This window comes from Magallana gigas, chromosome 7, assembly GCF_963853765.1.
Source record: "Magallana gigas chromosome 7, xbMagGiga1.1, whole genome shotgun sequence".
Lineage (NCBI taxonomy): Eukaryota > Metazoa > Mollusca > Bivalvia > Ostreida > Ostreidae > Magallana > Magallana gigas.
In genome coordinates, this window is record NC_088859.1 from 867295 (window position 1) to 884671 (window position 17377).

The 17377-nt window shown below is 34.3% G+C and overlaps 1 protein-coding gene across 1 annotated transcript; it reads left to right on the forward strand.

The window, feature by feature from the left end:
* Positions 1–64: 64 nt before the first annotated feature.
* On the forward strand, positions 65–7271 carry LOC105321607 (peptidyl-prolyl cis-trans isomerase E). The gene is made up of 12 exons (XM_011419963.4): positions 65–167; positions 3243–3341; positions 3629–3672; positions 3825–3851; positions 4151–4232; positions 4741–4835; positions 5084–5213; positions 5432–5511; positions 5884–5989; positions 6279–6354; positions 6533–6599; positions 7184–7271. The coding sequence occupies exons 1-12, from the start codon at positions 134–136 to the stop codon at positions 7250–7252; spliced, it is 909 nt and encodes a 302-aa protein (XP_011418265.3). The 5' UTR covers positions 65–133; the 3' UTR covers positions 7253–7271.
* Positions 7272–17377: the final 10106 nt, after the last annotated feature.

The window sequence follows — 17377 nt, forward strand, 5'->3', positions numbered from 1 at the left end:
ATTGATCTATAAATTAGTAGACTTGGTACAAGCTATCAAAATTTTGCAAAAGTCTAATCTTAAAAATGTTTTGATTGGTGAAAGTTTTAAAATTAAGGTGCATGCATTTCATAAACACCGACAAATTAAAAGCATGGCGGCTCAAAACAAACGTATTGTCTATGTTGGTAAGGTTTTGTTCAGTTTCGATGCATTCCAATCAGTTACATTGCCAAATCTTTTTATTCTCGAATATTTTAAAAACTTTAATACATTGTGAGCATTGTTTACGCAGAAATATGTATTTGTTATGGTTTAAATTGTGGGAAAGTAGACTACATTTCCTAGTGTCCAATTACTATTACAACAAAAAAAAAAAATCTTATACATTTGATTTGTTTGATGTTTTATTTTAAACTTATGATGACGAGAATATGTGCAAAATCAATTAAAGAAAAAGAACAAACACTTACTTTAAAGGTGTAATCATCACTGACATCATTTATATTCACTTTGATGTTTAGATTAATATGTTTTACGGTGCTACCGTTCTGGCGAGCGCAGCAAGAATTACACATACCTTGCATCATTGTTAATTTATAGTTTTATTTAGGTATCAACGAACGTCAAAGAATTTTTGAGAGAGTATTGCTCTACAATAAGTATGCCAAAGGTACTAATTTTAATGGTTATGATACATACAGCGCAACCCCCTTCCCAGAGAGAGAGAGAGAGAGAAGAAGAAGAGAGAGAGAGAGAGAGAGAGAGAGAGAGAGAGAGTCCGGTACCTGTTTGTAGGTGTGTAATTCCCCACTTTTAAATTTAATGGTCTGACTATATGCAATATCTACATAATTTTTTAAAGTGTTTATTTTTTCATTTTATTTAGTTCAAAATGTCCTATTGTTTATTTAAATCCTCCCTACTTATGCATGCACAATTAGCTTAAAAATGGATCGATATGACAGTAAAGTATGGCTCTTGCTAATATTTAAGAAATAAACAACGTTATTTAGTGAACATGGCGTTATGAATAGCAATTGCTCTGTTGGCATATTCCATGATGCGCGCTAGCGCATCATGGAAAATATGCCAGCAGAGCAGTTGCTATTCATAACGCCATGTTCACTAAATAATCGTTGTTTATTACTTATATTTGCATTTTACCACTCGCAAATACCTGTATTAGCCTAGACCTTGACATTTAGCTATTACATCAAAAGTAAATATTCAGACTGTAATGTATCTTTTTAATTCACATAGATTTGTTAACAGAATCAATGATATGTTATAACAGTAATTCCTTTAAAATGTTATCAAAAACATGTTTTAATATTACATTTAAATACGTCAATTTTAATGGAGTTGGAGAAAAACACATGATGTATCGTATAGTGGTTTAAATCTATAACGTCATGGAAAAGTATATATAACGTTACACCTTTATGACGTCATAGTATACTGACAGAGCAATTGCGATTATAGAGAAATAATTGCAGCTCCTCCGTATGGGCTTACAGTGGGAAAGAACAATGGAAATGCAAATATATATACATAAAATCTGTATATTAAAAAAAATAAAAATAATAATCATATGTCAATGAGGCAGGTATCGCAGTCTATACTGAAATAGCTAGTACACGCATTACAGATGTTTGATCCACCTCTAAATTTATCGCGGGAAATATAGCGCGAGTGCACTGTGACGTCATCCATGACTTTGTTCGTCTTTGTTTACGTTTCTCGACTCAATACGGAGGTATGGAAGCATGTAACAAATCTTTTGAGTCTCGCAAAAGCATATACGGTACTCAAAACTCTTCAAACTTTAAGTCACTGTAAATTACGAGTTAAAAGTCGGCCATTTTTGGCATAGCACCACGGGTGAAAACATTAGAGAGCATTATGGGACGTAGACAAAAAATTTTGTTTGATGAACTGTAGGTTTAGCTCGTTCTTTTTCCCGCGCACACTGGTTCTTAGAGCTCGCTTCACTCGCCGGCGCTGCGCGCCGGCAAGCTGCGCTCGCTAATATAGTACACGGGTGCAAATGTTCAGTCTTTCAGACTAGATTGTGATTTCACTTTTGGAATGATGGCATTTCCAAAAGCAGGCAGAATTATTTAATCTTTTTCTGTGAGATAATGATCATGATGATTGATCAAGCTCCTGAATTTGGTATATTCTATCCCAAGTTTCTGTTTCCACCCCTTTTTGCTTAAAATCTCCATAATTTAAATACCTTTGTGTACGTACTATATTTATCCAAAAGAACAAAAAAATCCAGATTTTCTATTTTGAAATGCTCCCTCTGCTGCTTCAGGGTTAAATACACAACACAAAGTAGAAAGTCTACTTGGATTACAACTTTGAAAAATCGTGAAATATATGTACTGAGTATTTCTGAATGGAGAAAAGATATAAACATTTCCATTGTAAATCTCTGTAAGAAATTTGTTTTTGTTTGTGTTAATTTCTACGGGTAAAAATAGATGAAGTTTCAATGAAGAAATCTTGGATTTTTTTCACTTACATGGATTTCAATTCTACTTCAATGACAGGATCCATGATGTGGATTTTCATTAAAATTCATCAAAAAGTGATGGAAACAGTAACCTGGGACAGACTATAGATCCATAGTGGTCAACATTACACGCCCCTAGACTATAGGATGTTCTGTTGTTTAAAAGATATTGTCCTACAGTCCTGGTTAAACTCTAGAGTTTGTTCCATGTATCTGCAATGTAGCAAAACAAGTTTGGCTAAAACTCTAATCCAGAAAGAAAAAAGTGTATGATGAAATAACTGATAAATACCTGAAACTGATATTTCACAGTTCAGACTTAGGTAGTGTCAAAATATTAGACTTTAGCATGGAACGTATTCACTTGTCTGAAATTTGCTATTTATGTTGTCTTGATTGCGAATATTCAGTGAAAATTCTAGAGAGATTAAAGTTTGATTTCCGGCAAAATAGTAGACAATTTAAATCAAGAAAAAAAAAACTTTGAAACATCATGTTATGATATTCTTATAGAGATTTTCATGGTTATCAGGATCACTGAGGTTTGTGGAAAATATGTCGTTAATGTGCTTGCTAAACCATGTATACAAATGATATTTTCAATACTTATATCAGAGTTGATAATTTGATATGCTACAGTGCAACTGTATGGGATGTATTCTAAATGTGATGAGGGCCTGTCCTGAGACACATTTCTCTGACATGTTGTGAGATAGCTTCAATAAATGATTTGTTGCAGGGGGGCTGGCAGAGGAGGTAGATGAGAAAACACTGCATGCTGCATTCATTCCGTTTGGTGACATCTTGGACATACAGATTCCTCTAGACTATGAGACAGGTTAGTTAGGGGGATAACTCTATTGGATTATTTTCGCGATGATCTAGTTTTCGCTTTTTTTTGCAATCTTGTAATTGAATATCATATTCTGTAAGAAACTTTTAAATCGCAAAAAATGACTGATGCAAATTAAAAATGTTACAGCTATTCCCCATTTTCGCAAATTTTATGACACGCGATAAAAACAGATATACGGTATTATGAGCCCTGGGTATTTAAGGGAAAAAAACTATTATGAAGTTGTGTATGTTCTAGACAATTACGACTTTGAATTAACTTTTTTGTAGAGAAACACAGAGGATTTGCGTTTGTTGAGTTTGAATTGGCAGAGGTATGTTGGATTTTTTACATGTCTGTCGTTGAAATAGTGACAAATCAGACGGATTTCAGAATTAAATTACAATAACTAAGTTTAAATACCTTATGACAGTTACATTTAAAATAGTGAACATTACCTGGACAAGTCTGTTCATTCTTTTGTAGGATGCAGCTGCTGCCATTGATAATATGGTAAATACACTTATTGACTTATTGCAGAAGCATTTGGTTGATATTTGTTATTCATTGAACATCACTGCTTTGATTTTGTCTTGAGTTTAATTTCATTATCACATCTTCAAATCCCATCTACTTTGTCATTGGGAATTTTCCTACTGAATATTCTTGCATGAAACTAAATAGCTATTTACATTTCTGAAATGTCAAATACATGTTACTGGTGTTTATTGGATATGAATTTTAAAATTCCAGAATTATCACTTTAATGAGATACGCCAATTTGTTGAATTTCTGATCATTTACCTCCACAGAATGATTCTGAGATGTTTGGCCGCACTTTAAGAGTTAACATGGCCAAACCAATGAAACTGAAGGAGGGCAGCTCACGAGCAGGTATGTTAATTCTATAGGTGTATCGGTCAAGCTCAGATTTGACACACCAACAGATACCCACAGATGTAAGATTATTTAAGAAATAAACAGCAAGTTAAAAAGTTCACCAGAATATGAACTTGATTGGTCACATGATCAAATCCTGTGAAGTTCAGAGGGTTTCTCAGAGGATTTGATCATGTTCCAACCAAGTTCATATCCCGGTGAACTTTTTAACATTGCTGCTAATTACTGTATATTTACACTTGAAAAGGCAAATCGTTCAGAATAATTAAAATTACTCTGTTTTTATGTTAACAATAATCCAACAGACAAATGATTAATGCATGCGGTAATCATGGTGATGTCATGACAACGTTCACACAGAGTTGAATGTTTTTGCTATCCAAACGTCAATATTTGCAAATGTAAATACATGTATTGAAAATACAAAATTTGCTGTGGGTATGAAGTCCATATTTAGATATGTTCATGATTTGGATGCAGTTTCTGATTGATCTGTTTACAGTGTGGTCTGAGGATACTTGGCTCCAAGAGTATGCAGGCAAAACAGCAGACAAAAAATCGACAGAGGACCCAGAAGGGGAAACAGAGAAATCTGTGGTCAGTTCTATGGTAACATGTAGATCAGTAAGGCCAAACAATGAATGTTTAAAAAAAAATTAAAATATGAAAAGATCTAACGAAAAACAAAGGATGTTTAGTTTCCCAGATCGAAATGACCAATTTAATGGTCACATTGAAAGGAAAATATAGCATTTTTTTAATTTCAATCTAATTGCTGCCTTGTTAATTTTCCACAAACTAACCAGAGTGAAGTTTACAATTATACTGAATGCCTTTTTGTTTAGGAATTGGATGCCCCGCCCACCAAGAAACAGAGGACAGGTAACCCCCAGGTGTACCTGGACGTCAAAATAGGCAGCAGTACAGGTAGAATTGTGATAGATCTACGAGCAGACATTGTCCCAAAAACCGCAGGTACGTCTACACTTGGTCAGTTAATAGCGCTGTAGATATATCATAGCAAAAGTGATGCTTATCATAGAGAAGTTCACAAGTCACAAATTTGTAAAAAAAAAAAAAAAAAAAATGGGTGCATCATTGATCATCAATTCTAGGTTCAAAAGTACAAACATTTCCTGTGTAATTGTTGTATTGTTATCATAATTCATAGAGAGCTTATTTTTATTTTACAGAAAATTTCCGATGCTTGTGTTCACATGAGAAAGGGTTTGGTTACAAAGGGAGCACTTTTCACAGAATCATACCCCAATTTGTATCCTTTAATACTTCATCAGAGGGTAACCTTAAACACAGGACATTCTTTTTAACCTTGTCTTCATAAATTTTATGCCCCCCTTCAAAGAAGGGAGGGCATACTGTTTAATATTAAATAGTAGCTGTAACAGTATGACAGTGTCATAGATTGTATTGTTGGGAATGTGTACATCTGTATGTGTACAGAGTGTAGAGCTATGACAGTGTCATAGATTGTATTGTTGGGAATGTGTACATCTGTATGTGTACAGAGTGTAGAGCTATGACAGTGTCATAGATTGTATTGTTGGGAATGTGTACATCTGTATGTGTACAGAGTGTAGAGCTAGCAGGAATAAAAGGGTGTTATTTCTTTAACAAGACTCTGTAGATGTGTCAGGGAGGGGACTTCACCAATCACAATGGAACGGGGGGCAAGTCCATTTATGGTCGCAAATTCGAGGATGAAAATTTCACTTTAAAACACACTGGACCAGGTCAGTTAATACAAAACTTTCCTCCCTTTTTATTCAGTGTACAGATTATGTAGTTAATATGATGTTTAATAAGTTTATAAGTGATGTAAACTGCTAGTGTGAATCTTATGACAATATTTTTACACATGTAAGAATTGATTTGAATGTGATATTTTGTTTTTTGTTGACTGAATTAAATTTGTACATTCATGACAAAAATATCTAAATGTTATTTAAGTTTGATTAAAGTTTATTGAATTTGAATTAGTACATATTTAATGAAACTGAGGCCCACAGTATTTTCCCACAGGTATTTTATCGATGGCAAATTCAGGTCCAAACACAAATGGTTCACAGTTTTTTATCTGCACAGAAAAGACAGATTGGTAAGTAGCAGAAACATATACAGCAGTGAATAGACAGTTTGGGAGCTAATCCTTATGGTTCAACATTTTTGAAGTTCAGAAATTCAATTTCATTATTCTTTCTCAACATCTTGTTAGTGAAGAAACAAGGTCCCTTTTTAAATTCTAATCCGAACCCAATTTGTGCTGTGTGTTGTAGGTTGGACAACAAACACGTGGTGTTTGGGAAGGTGATAGAGGGACTCGATGTGGTCAGAAGGATGGAGGTCAGTTTATAGAAATTGTGGAAACATTCAATGGAAGGGTTAATTTTAAAAGGAAGACACTTTAAGAAAAAAAAAAAGAATTAATGCAAAAATATTATTATATATGATGGAGGAAATGACAACTCTGTCAAAAAGGTGCAATCTATGAAACATTCTGCTTTCTAAATAAAACTGCAAAAGGACATCAAACAAGTGAGTTCTGATCAAAAAATTTTTAAACAGTTAATGAATGTTAAATGTACATGTGGTAGCATTCAACAACTCAGAATTTTGGGAAATGTTTTCTACAGGGAATACATGTAGACAAACTCTGGAAGCTTTGCTGCTAATTGATAAGAATGTCAACTAATCCCAAATGCATGGGAAAGTAGAAAGTTCCAGGGATTGTAGAACCAGAAATACAATTATGTTAGGGTTTAAAAATCCAATAAACAAACCGTAAAAAAGGAGATTATTCAACATTTGTTTCAACTCTATAATATAATTTTATTTTGTTTAATATATTTACATGTACTTAAAAATTACGGAGGTTATTATATATAACTCTAGAAACTCTCTGACAATGAAATCCACATTTATTTCAGGCTTGTGGAACAAAGTCCGGAAAACCAACACAGAAGATTGTGATCACAAATTGTGGAGAACTTGTTTAGCAATAAATGTTGTACTATTTATGTCTCTGACATTCTATTTCACTGCTAAAGTTTATTTAAAAACCTTGCGATTTTTGGATTGAACTTCCAGTGACTATTGTCTCTGTTCAATCGCAACTTCTCGGGCCTTTCCGGCAGGTTCAGAAATACATTCCGAGCTTGCCGGAAAGGCCCAAGAAGTTGCGATTGTGTCTCTGTGGTAAATTAAGATACCTAGTTAGGTCATTTGCTTTGGCTTGCAATTACTGTAGGAACCGGTTTGAAAATCAATTGACCAAGAGATGAATTTATTTATGTTCATCGTAAGTGAAAACTTATGACTGTTCATGGTATCAAAATATCTTTGGAGAATCTGACTTGTAAAATTTGTCATAACTTCACCATAACCCATACACTCTTGTAAGGACTTTAAAACTGAAAGATCATCATACAATGCAATATATGTACATATTAGATGAACACCTGTATTCTTGTTTCGTATTTTATTATACCTTTATTATGCAACGATCGCCAAACTATATGGACAAATTAGAAATGCGTATTAAGCATCATCTTTTAAAAGATTTGTTCTTAAAACGGGCTACTGATTTATAACCAGTTAGTATTGTTATACAAATAGGGGAAATCTCTAGGGGGCATAAAACAACAATTTTAAATTTTATCGTTATGGAAAAAAGATTTTAAAAGTACACACTTGAGAATTTCTGCTATCGATTTTCACGAATGCTTACAAAATTCAGGATGTGTGATATTTCCTTGATAAGAGAACGTCTTTTATTAATCGTTACAACGAGACCATAACACTGAAGCATTGTTAGCAGCACAGCCTCCATACGACAGTCAAACGACAATATGCATTATGACCACAGTTTCGGCGTCGGAATCGCCCATTTTTTTTTATATATAACTGCTCTCTGTAATACTCGGGGATATATATAATGTCCAGCTCAAAAGACAAGACACCAAATCATAAAGTAGAACCATTCCATAAAAACGCAATTATCATCGTTTAACCCCACAGAACATGTTTTATGATACACCTAGGAGACAAAAACAGCGCATCAACTGATTTACCGATCCATTCTTTCCGCTAATCGCCGGTAATTTGCTGGTGGTCGGGGTATAATGCCGTGTACCACACGAGTCGCGCTGATAATCCACGTTAATTTCCTAACAAACACCGTGCTTTCTCTCGGCAATGGCGCAGATAGGAAGAAGAGGGAGCTGGAATCCACTGAACTAACTGCACGGGACGACAATGGTGTCAACCAGACGGTTAATGATTGAAAGTTTGTTTTTCAGTTTTTTAAAATGTCTAGACCAATAGTACTTCATTTGTAGGAATCGGAAACGCAACCGCGATGTGAGGAGAGTCGCCCCACGCTGTCATTTTTTGGATTCTTGGCGTTATGTTAAAACATCATACTTAGTCATTTACAAAGAAATGACCTTAATTCTCTATTCAACTTCTTTTTAATTTTTTTGTGTCGTGGAATAAATTATCAATAATAACATTACTTTAATTTTCCTTTAGAGCGTATGTCTTTTTACTATCTAATTATTAATCAGTATGGTATATGCTCAGGTGACCTATTGCTATTCGTTTTCGTATGTCGTCGTGCGACGTGCGTTAACAATTTTACAAAATGTACATTTTTACTTTCTTCTTAAAAACTACAAGGCTGATTGTTACCGTTTTTGGTATGAGGCATCTCTATGGTAAGAGGAATCTAAATTGTGAAATTCATGGCTCTACCAGCCCCGGGGGGCCACATGTGGGGCCAACTATGCAAAAAAAGCAAAATTTTCAAAAATCTTCTTTTCTACTCCCACACAAGTGAGGAAAAAACAGGTTGCATAGTTATGATGTCCATGAAGCCCCTACTAAAATTGTGAAATTCATGGCCCCTTGGTCAGGGGTTCAAGCTCTAGGGTGGGGCCAATATGGCCATATAGAAAAAATTTATTAAATCTTAGAAAATCTTCTTCTCTACTCCCATATATATATATATATATATATATATATATATATATATATATATATATATATATATATATATATATGTGTGTGTGTGTGTGTGTGTGTGTGTGTGTGTGTGTGTGTGTTTAAAAACACTAAATGCATGATTATGATGTCCATGAAGCCCTCTTCCAAAATTGTGAAATTCATAGCCCCTGGGCCATATAGTAATCTTTACTCCCAAACATATGTGGGCAAAAAACTAAATACATGGTTATGATATCCACTAACTCCTCTACCTTAATTGTGAAATTCATGGCCCCTGGGTCAGGGGTTCAAGACATGGGGGGTGGGGGGCAATATGGCAACATATTGTTAATGCATATAATGTTTTAAAATCTTCTTCTCTATTCTCACACATCTGTATGAAAAACTGACTTCATAATTACATGTATGTTTACCAGGGAGTCCTCTACTAAAAATTTTAATTTCATGTCCCCTGCAATATGGGTTTTGAATCTAGGGCAGGGCCAAAATGGATGTATAGGTGTTAATGCATATAATGTTTACAAATTATCTTCTTTACTCCCACAGACCTGAAAGGAAAACTGAATTCATGTTTTTGTAGACCAGATATTTAATTTTTTTGCCAAAATTATAGGTTTCATAGTTCTTTTTGAAAGATTTCAGGCAGGGAGGTGGTCGTCATTACAAATTTAAAATTTTTCTACTCCAGAATGAAGCCTAATTAAATGCATATATGAGGCTCCTCGACAAGTTTGTGTATGGGTTATATGCTACTCAGGTGACTGTCAAGGCCAATTGGCCTCTTTTATAATTTAATGGATTATTAATGTGCGATCAGTTTCATTGATGGCTCTTTAAACAGTCATGAAACCGTTGATAACAAACGACCATAGCTTTAATTGTTCCCCTGACTATCTAACTTAGCTGTTAGCATGGCAAAGGCTTTTATAAAATATTGGAACCAACTTAAAGGTTCACTGTTCAATGTCGCTCTTTAAAGGCAACGCAATTTGCTATTTGCATTTCCGGTCATTTTCTTCCTTACCTGGAGACAAACAACGCCCCGTAGTTACGTAGTTGACCAAAATGGACGGCAAAGCTTTTTGAATTTTAGCTCCCCGAGCTAAAAGCTCAAGTGAGCTGTTTTGGTCACTTTTTAGGTCACCTGAGTAAACTCAGGTGACCTATTGCTATCCGTTTTTGTCCGTCGTCGTGCGTTAACAATTTTACATTTTAAACTTCTTCTTAAAAACAACAAGGCTGATTGTTACCGTTTTTGGTTTGAGGCACCTCTATGGTAAGAGGAATCTAAATTGTGAAATTCATGGCTGTACCAGTCCCGGGGCGCCACATAAAAGCCCTACTAAAATTGTGAAATTCATGGCCCCTGGTAATGTTACCCCTATTCCTCTAAATCTTCACAGACCAACAAATTTAAGTTTTAATCGACCAAATGTCAAGAGAGAGAACTCATTCTGGACTTATTTTTTTAACGAAACATAAATCAGATTACTCGAATTTACCCTTCAAATATGTAAATATTATCCGCAATGGAATCACAAGTTAAATTTCTTTGTTTTTAGCTCACCAAGACAGGGTCAGGGGGAGCTTATGCTATACCGTCGGCGTCCGGACCTGGTTAAAGTTTTTGTTGCAGGTCCTGTATCTAAGCTATTACTTGTCATGTCTTCACCAAACTTGCATGGATGATGCATCTGGACCTACGTATGGACTTGAAAGACTTGGATGCTGAATCTGAGTCCTAAATTTAATATGCTGGAGGAGGTTAAGGTTGTTGGACCAGGTTAAAGTTTTTGTTGCAGGTGCCCTTTGATAGCAATTATCTAAGTTACTGTAGGTCCGTACGTCACCAAACTTGCATGGATGGTGTGTCTTATGAAACTGATGCACCAGTAAGGCTTGGGTGCTGAATCTGAGCTATAGGTTTCGGATGCTGGAGGAGGTTAAGGTTTTTGGAGCAGGTTAAAGTTTTTGTTGCAGGTGCCCTTTGATAGCAATATCTAAGTTACTGCTGGTCCGTACTTCACCAAACTTGCATTGATGGTGTGTCTTATGATACTGATGCACCAGGAAGGCTTGGATGCTGAATCTGAGCTATAGGTTACTGATTCTAAAGGAGGTTAAGGTTTTTAGAGCTGGTTAAAGGTTTTGTTGCAGGTGCCCTCTGATGATTATATCTTAGTTACTACTTGTCCTAACTTCACCAGACTTCCATGGATGGTGCGTCTTATGATACTGATGCACCAGACAGGCTTGAATGAATTTGAGCTATAGGTTTCGGATGCTTGAGGAGGTTAAGGTTTTTAGAGCTGGTTAAAGTTTTTGAAATATGTGCCCTCTGATGATTATAAACTAGTTATTACTTGTCCTAACTTCACCAGTCTTCCATGGATGGTGAAGTTATAATACTTGTAATACTGATGCACCTGACAGGCTTGAATGCTGAGTCTGAGCCATAGGTTTCAGATGCTGGATATGGTTAAGTTTTTAGAACAGGTCACATGTTTAATAGATATGATTATGCCTTCTGTCAGTTTGTCACTATATATTCAATACTCATCTATTTTCGCATAGTGTCAAAGGATTTATATAGCGTAAGCATACTATGCCGAAATAGAGCACGACAGATGTTTTGAGAGAAAATCTTTCTAGCGCCGACAGCGGTATTCGGAATTCGAACGCTAAAATCATCCCAGCTTGAAGCCCAACGCGTTACTGCTATGCTACATTAACCGTTATCATATAAAATGGTGTTTATATATATAAAACATACATATACACGACTGATATCAAGCTATTAAAATTATTCATTTTTCATAAAACACTTCATTATTGATGGAAATTTTTTCATTTAAAGTTTCTTATAAACTTTTGAACAAATTGACTGAACATTTTTCAAAGAAATTCTACACGAGAATCACAAAAACGTTTTTTTTAATGACGCTTGATAAAGAATGTACAAGAAAAAAATTCAATGAGATTTCGTCTGCTAAACATTTCGAGTTTTCTCGGTAAGGCCAAACGTCTCTCATTTCTTGAAAAGAACATAAACCTTTGTTGTCTTTTTATTGTACAACAACTTGTTGATTAAATAAACAATCAAATCAATTGATTAATTTGAAAACAAAAAAGAAACGCTTGATTTTCCGGTGATTATTTTTAGGGACTTGTCAACACTCTAACGTCACAATTACTTTTAGCAAAGCACGTCAGTATATTCAAAAATTAAAGTATCAATATTCATAATAATAACAATAGTGTTGTGTTGTGTTGTGCAATGTACTATGCCTAAATAGTAGTCAGGGTTTGATACATAGTGCACTCGCCTCCGGCTCGTGCACCATGTATCAAACCCTGACTACTATTTAGGCATAGTACATGCAAAACACAACACTATCATATAAATATGATATTGGTTTATAATATGATATATTATCACATCACATGAAATTGTATTGTATGATATTGTAAAATATATTATTGTATCATATGATACAATATGTATAATATAGTATGATATTGTATGATACTGTATCATTTTTGATACATAATATGATATTGTATCATATGATACAATATAATTTATTACATTGTATCATATCAAATGATACAATATTTTGTGATAAAGTAAAATATTATATAATACATAGAGAATAATACATACCCTTTTCCATATCACAGCTTGTATCAGCCCTCGACCAATATCATCCCTCGGGCCTTCGGCCCTCGGGCTGATATTGGAGCCTCGGATATTGGAGCTTGATAGAAAAGGGTATATATTATTATATTTATTACATACTTAGTAATAAATTTTAAAAAAAAAACCCAGGTTTTAAAAGTTTTAAACCTTAGCTAGCATTTGAAGTTTTCAACTGCACTTAAAAATGTCGACTGTAACTGAAAATATTTTATTTTTCGTCTGTAAACATGCAAAAATGCCGAAGCGAAAAAAGGCAGAGGAGTTCCGCAAGGGGTGTGATACGGATCCGTATCAGCCCTGGAGGGCTGATAACCTGTATCAGCCCCGGAGGCCGATACGGATTTTGTGATGTCATCTGTATCGCATGTGCCAAAAACCTGTATTTATTACTAAGTATGTAATTCAATATTATATTATACAATATATCATATGTTATGATGTATTATGTAATATGATATTGTAATATAATACTATATTGTTTTATATATTATGATATTGTATTATGTGATCAAATACAATAACGTATAACACAATACAATGTCATATCATACGTTACAATATCATATCTCATCATTGTTTATTATGGTATTTTATTGTATTATATGATATATATTGTAAATATGACAGGATGCAATATTTAATTTTATATTATTGTATTGATTAACATATGAACATATGATTGTCATACATTTTCATTTCATATGATAAAGGTGGTCTCATAAAGGTGAAGTCTCATAAGGGTGATGTCTCGTCTCGGTGAGCCTTGTATTGATAAATCTGTGATTACCTATGTTTTTAATTTAGATTTAGTTTTATCACTGATACAATTTTTATTTGAGATAAAGGTAATAGATCTTTTCCCTTTTTCACAACCGATCTTAATTTATAAAAACTGATCCTATAATTTTATCGACATGTTTTCCCATAACTAATTATTTTTGCATTACACTTCTTTTCGTTCCAAAATAACAATCCTTTGAGACAGTCTAATTCGCCAAGTTCGAAAACAACACTTAATCTAGTTTTTTTTACTGTTATGCATTTAGAATAAAGTGTCTCATTAATTTCGGTCCAAGTAAACAAAAAGACAATGAAAATACTGAAATATTGGTCAAGTCAAATTGTCAAAACTTTTAATGCAAAAGTTTCTGTAACACCACGGGCATCAACAGGTTCTAAACGATCTAACAGCCGCATGTTACCGGAAGCGCCGGTCGACTTTGTACGGATGCACCGTACGTCTTTGATTATTTCCTGCATAGATCAGACACAGAGAGTACACTGTCAACCAAATTCCCGCCACGGCCGCCATTTTGTTGTTATCTCTGTTTGGCTTCCTGGTTGATTAAGGGGGAAAGGTGGTCACGTGACAACACGACAAGTGCGTGGGTGGGTGCGCAGGGAGCTTTAAGATGTTGATTTAATAGGAGTGCTCTATTTCTCTGCCCTTTTATCTAACGTGTTAGATGGCCATAGGGTGCCCCCCCCCCCCCCGAGTTATTACATGTGTTTAGGCATTATGCATCTACTGGAATTTGTGAGGTCCAACACAGCATGATAAATAACAGTGGGCTGAATGGCCGTGGCCATATTTACGTCTATATCAATATCCTTGAAAAGAACTTTGTCCTAAGATAAAGGAAAATATTCAAGTCTTAAAGCTAAAATAGATGATTTTTTTCTATATTTTATAATAAATTGCGATAATATTTGAAAATTATTTTAAAGTTGAAATATTTGAAGAAGATGGGTGGATAAGGCGTGTAAAATGCCCATACGTGGTCGGACAGGCTACTGAAAAATTAAAGTATCAATATCCTTTAAAAGAACTTTGTCCTAAGATAAAGGAAAATATTCAAGTCTTAAAGCTAAAATAGATGATTTTTTTCTATATTTTATAATAAATTGCGATAATATTTGAAAATTATTTTAAAGTTGAAATATTTGAAGAAGATGGAGGGATAAGGCGTGTAAAATGCACATACGCGGTCGGACGGGCTACTGAAAAATTAAAGTATCAATGAATCTGATGGGTTTTTTTTAAATCATTTAAAACAATATATATTTAACGAATCATTGATTTTTAACCTAAAGGTATGTTCAATACTTGGAATATGTTGACTCAAGCAGGCGTAAACGTATCAAAACCTGCAAATACTGTCATTTTTTAGAACTTCAAGGCATTTTCTTTTATAGAGTGGGTCTGTGCTCCATATTTTTCTCATAGTCTAATTAAGGTCTATTGGAAAACAAACCAAGTTCAATCAACAAAAACGTGGAGAGATGACCCACTATAATAAAAAAAATCTCATTTTGTATCCCAACAATTGAACGTTTTGAAAAAAATAATACAAGTCCGGTAGTTCGTGGCCTTAGTCACACATTATATTTAAAAAGCACACTTTGTTGTGTCTGAAATCGCTCAGTGGTTAGAGTACCTGGCACAAGCTAACCTTATATATCTAGGGTTTTTATGTTACGGGTTCGATACCAACAAAATTTCCAACAATATTTTTTTTCTTATTTTTTGTTAAATATATTAAAAACTGACTATAGTTAAATATGTTGCTTTTGCAAAGTTGTATTATAATATATTTGAATAGATTTAATTGGGGGAAAATAAATTCAAAATTGTATTTCACTGCTAAACCGAATTGGCATTTATTTTCCCATCTTCTTTTTACTTTAAAATAGAAGTTTATATTAAGGCAAATGATCAGTATTTTTTCTTTTGACCATTCTTCAAAACGATGAAATAGGCTGACTGCATGTCGAAAATCTAATAAAATTATAAATTTTTTAATCTGTCTTACAGCAAACTCACCTGGTGCAATTATCTGTTTAAAAAGGACATGCAAAGACGACAGTTTCCTCTACTTTCTCAGAAAAAAGAAATCAAAGACGCGACAAATTAATTGTCTGCGGGTTTGCGTAGACGTGCACTTTCTATTTTTTCTTTCCTCATGTCGCACTACAATAATTTTCTACAATAATACGGCGCTCTCCCAGACTGATTGATTAAAGACGGGTATTTCTCATCCTCTGCTGATTTAGGGAGCTGACAATGAGCCCTTGCTCCTATCGGTATGTGTCTTTCCTCAATAATAAAAATTGCACCAGGATTATACAGGTCGAACAAGTTGCTGTCCTTTAAAAAAGGACTACAATACGTGGACCATTTGCATGTGTTTCCAACGAAAACGTGAAAGACTTAAGATTATCAGAGATTCCACCAACTCGAGCCCTCTGCTTTTAACCACTAAATTTGTTCGTTGTATTATGTATACATGTATGTATAGCCCTGACTTTTTATCTCAGAATTTAAAGGATTCAAACTTCTAAAATAATTATGATCAATCTATGAATGAAGTTTGCATGTATAGTATCAGGCATTAGGTGAATTCTACTATAATTTGCGCACACATTACAATTCGCACTACTTTGTTAACTATGCAGTGACAGCTTTGTGTAAATTAATTAAAAAGTTCATATTTTGATGCATTTTTCTTGAGATTTAAACTTTTATACAGTGACATAATTATTCAATCATACTTGAATGTTTAAAAAAAAATTAATCGGGAAGTTCTCTAGCCTCGCCTACTATAAAAGTAAAGTTAAGTTACATGTGTATTCGGAAAACAACAAAACATTGCAAATTATGCTAGTTGATGCATGTTGTAGTTTTGGCATACCATTAACTTATTTCATAATACTGATAGTTCATATCACATGCCAATCATTTCTTTAAAAGAAATACTTTGTTTCTGTACTGTTTACCGACAACTTTACAATTACAGCGCCTTTGAACTTATGTGTGCATATGGCACGGAATCCCGATCCCGATTCAGATAAACGTGTGCTAGCCTGGTTCCCTGAGCTACCCATTACGCACAGGAACCAGGCTAGCTCATGCGCAGGCTGAATTTTCCCCATTGCATCCGGTTTAACCTCGCTTATATATTTTCTGCGTGGACCTCAGGGTCCACGCAATTAAAAACCACTCTTAGATAGGTCTTCAACCTTCATTTAGTATGTCGTATCTTGTGTTATGTATTGCCGTAAGTACAAGGGCTGTTTAGAAATTTTTGTGACATTTACTCTTATATCCACTATGAAAATCGGATACACCTTTAACAATTTAACAAACAAACCATAATACATTTTAATTATGTGCGATGCATGTATTCCTATATCGTGATATCATTTGATCATCAGCCCAGGTAACCAGATAAACTTGCACCTGTCCAGTGACCCTGAAAAACCGTGAATTAACCGTAACGTCATTTTTTACGCTTTTCATCTCTCCATTATTTGTTTACCTCGAAACAATTGAAAAAAAAACCCCTTTAATTCTTTTCTTTCTGATCTTATGCTTTTATCTAGAAAGCCAGTATTTATATATTTCCTCAATTCATGA

Coding starts and splice junctions, on each gene's coding strand:
- LOC105321607 (XM_011419963.4), top strand. CDS start 134: ATGGCGGCTCAAAACAAACGTATTGTCTATGTTG. Junction 168..3,242: donor CAAACGTATTGTCTATGTTG/GTAAGGTTTTGT, acceptor GATTTGTTGCAG/GGGGGCTGGCAGAGGAGGTA. Junction 4,836..5,083: donor GGGAAACAGAGAAATCTGTG/GTCAGTTCTATG, acceptor CTTTTTGTTTAG/GAATTGGATGCCCCGCCCAC.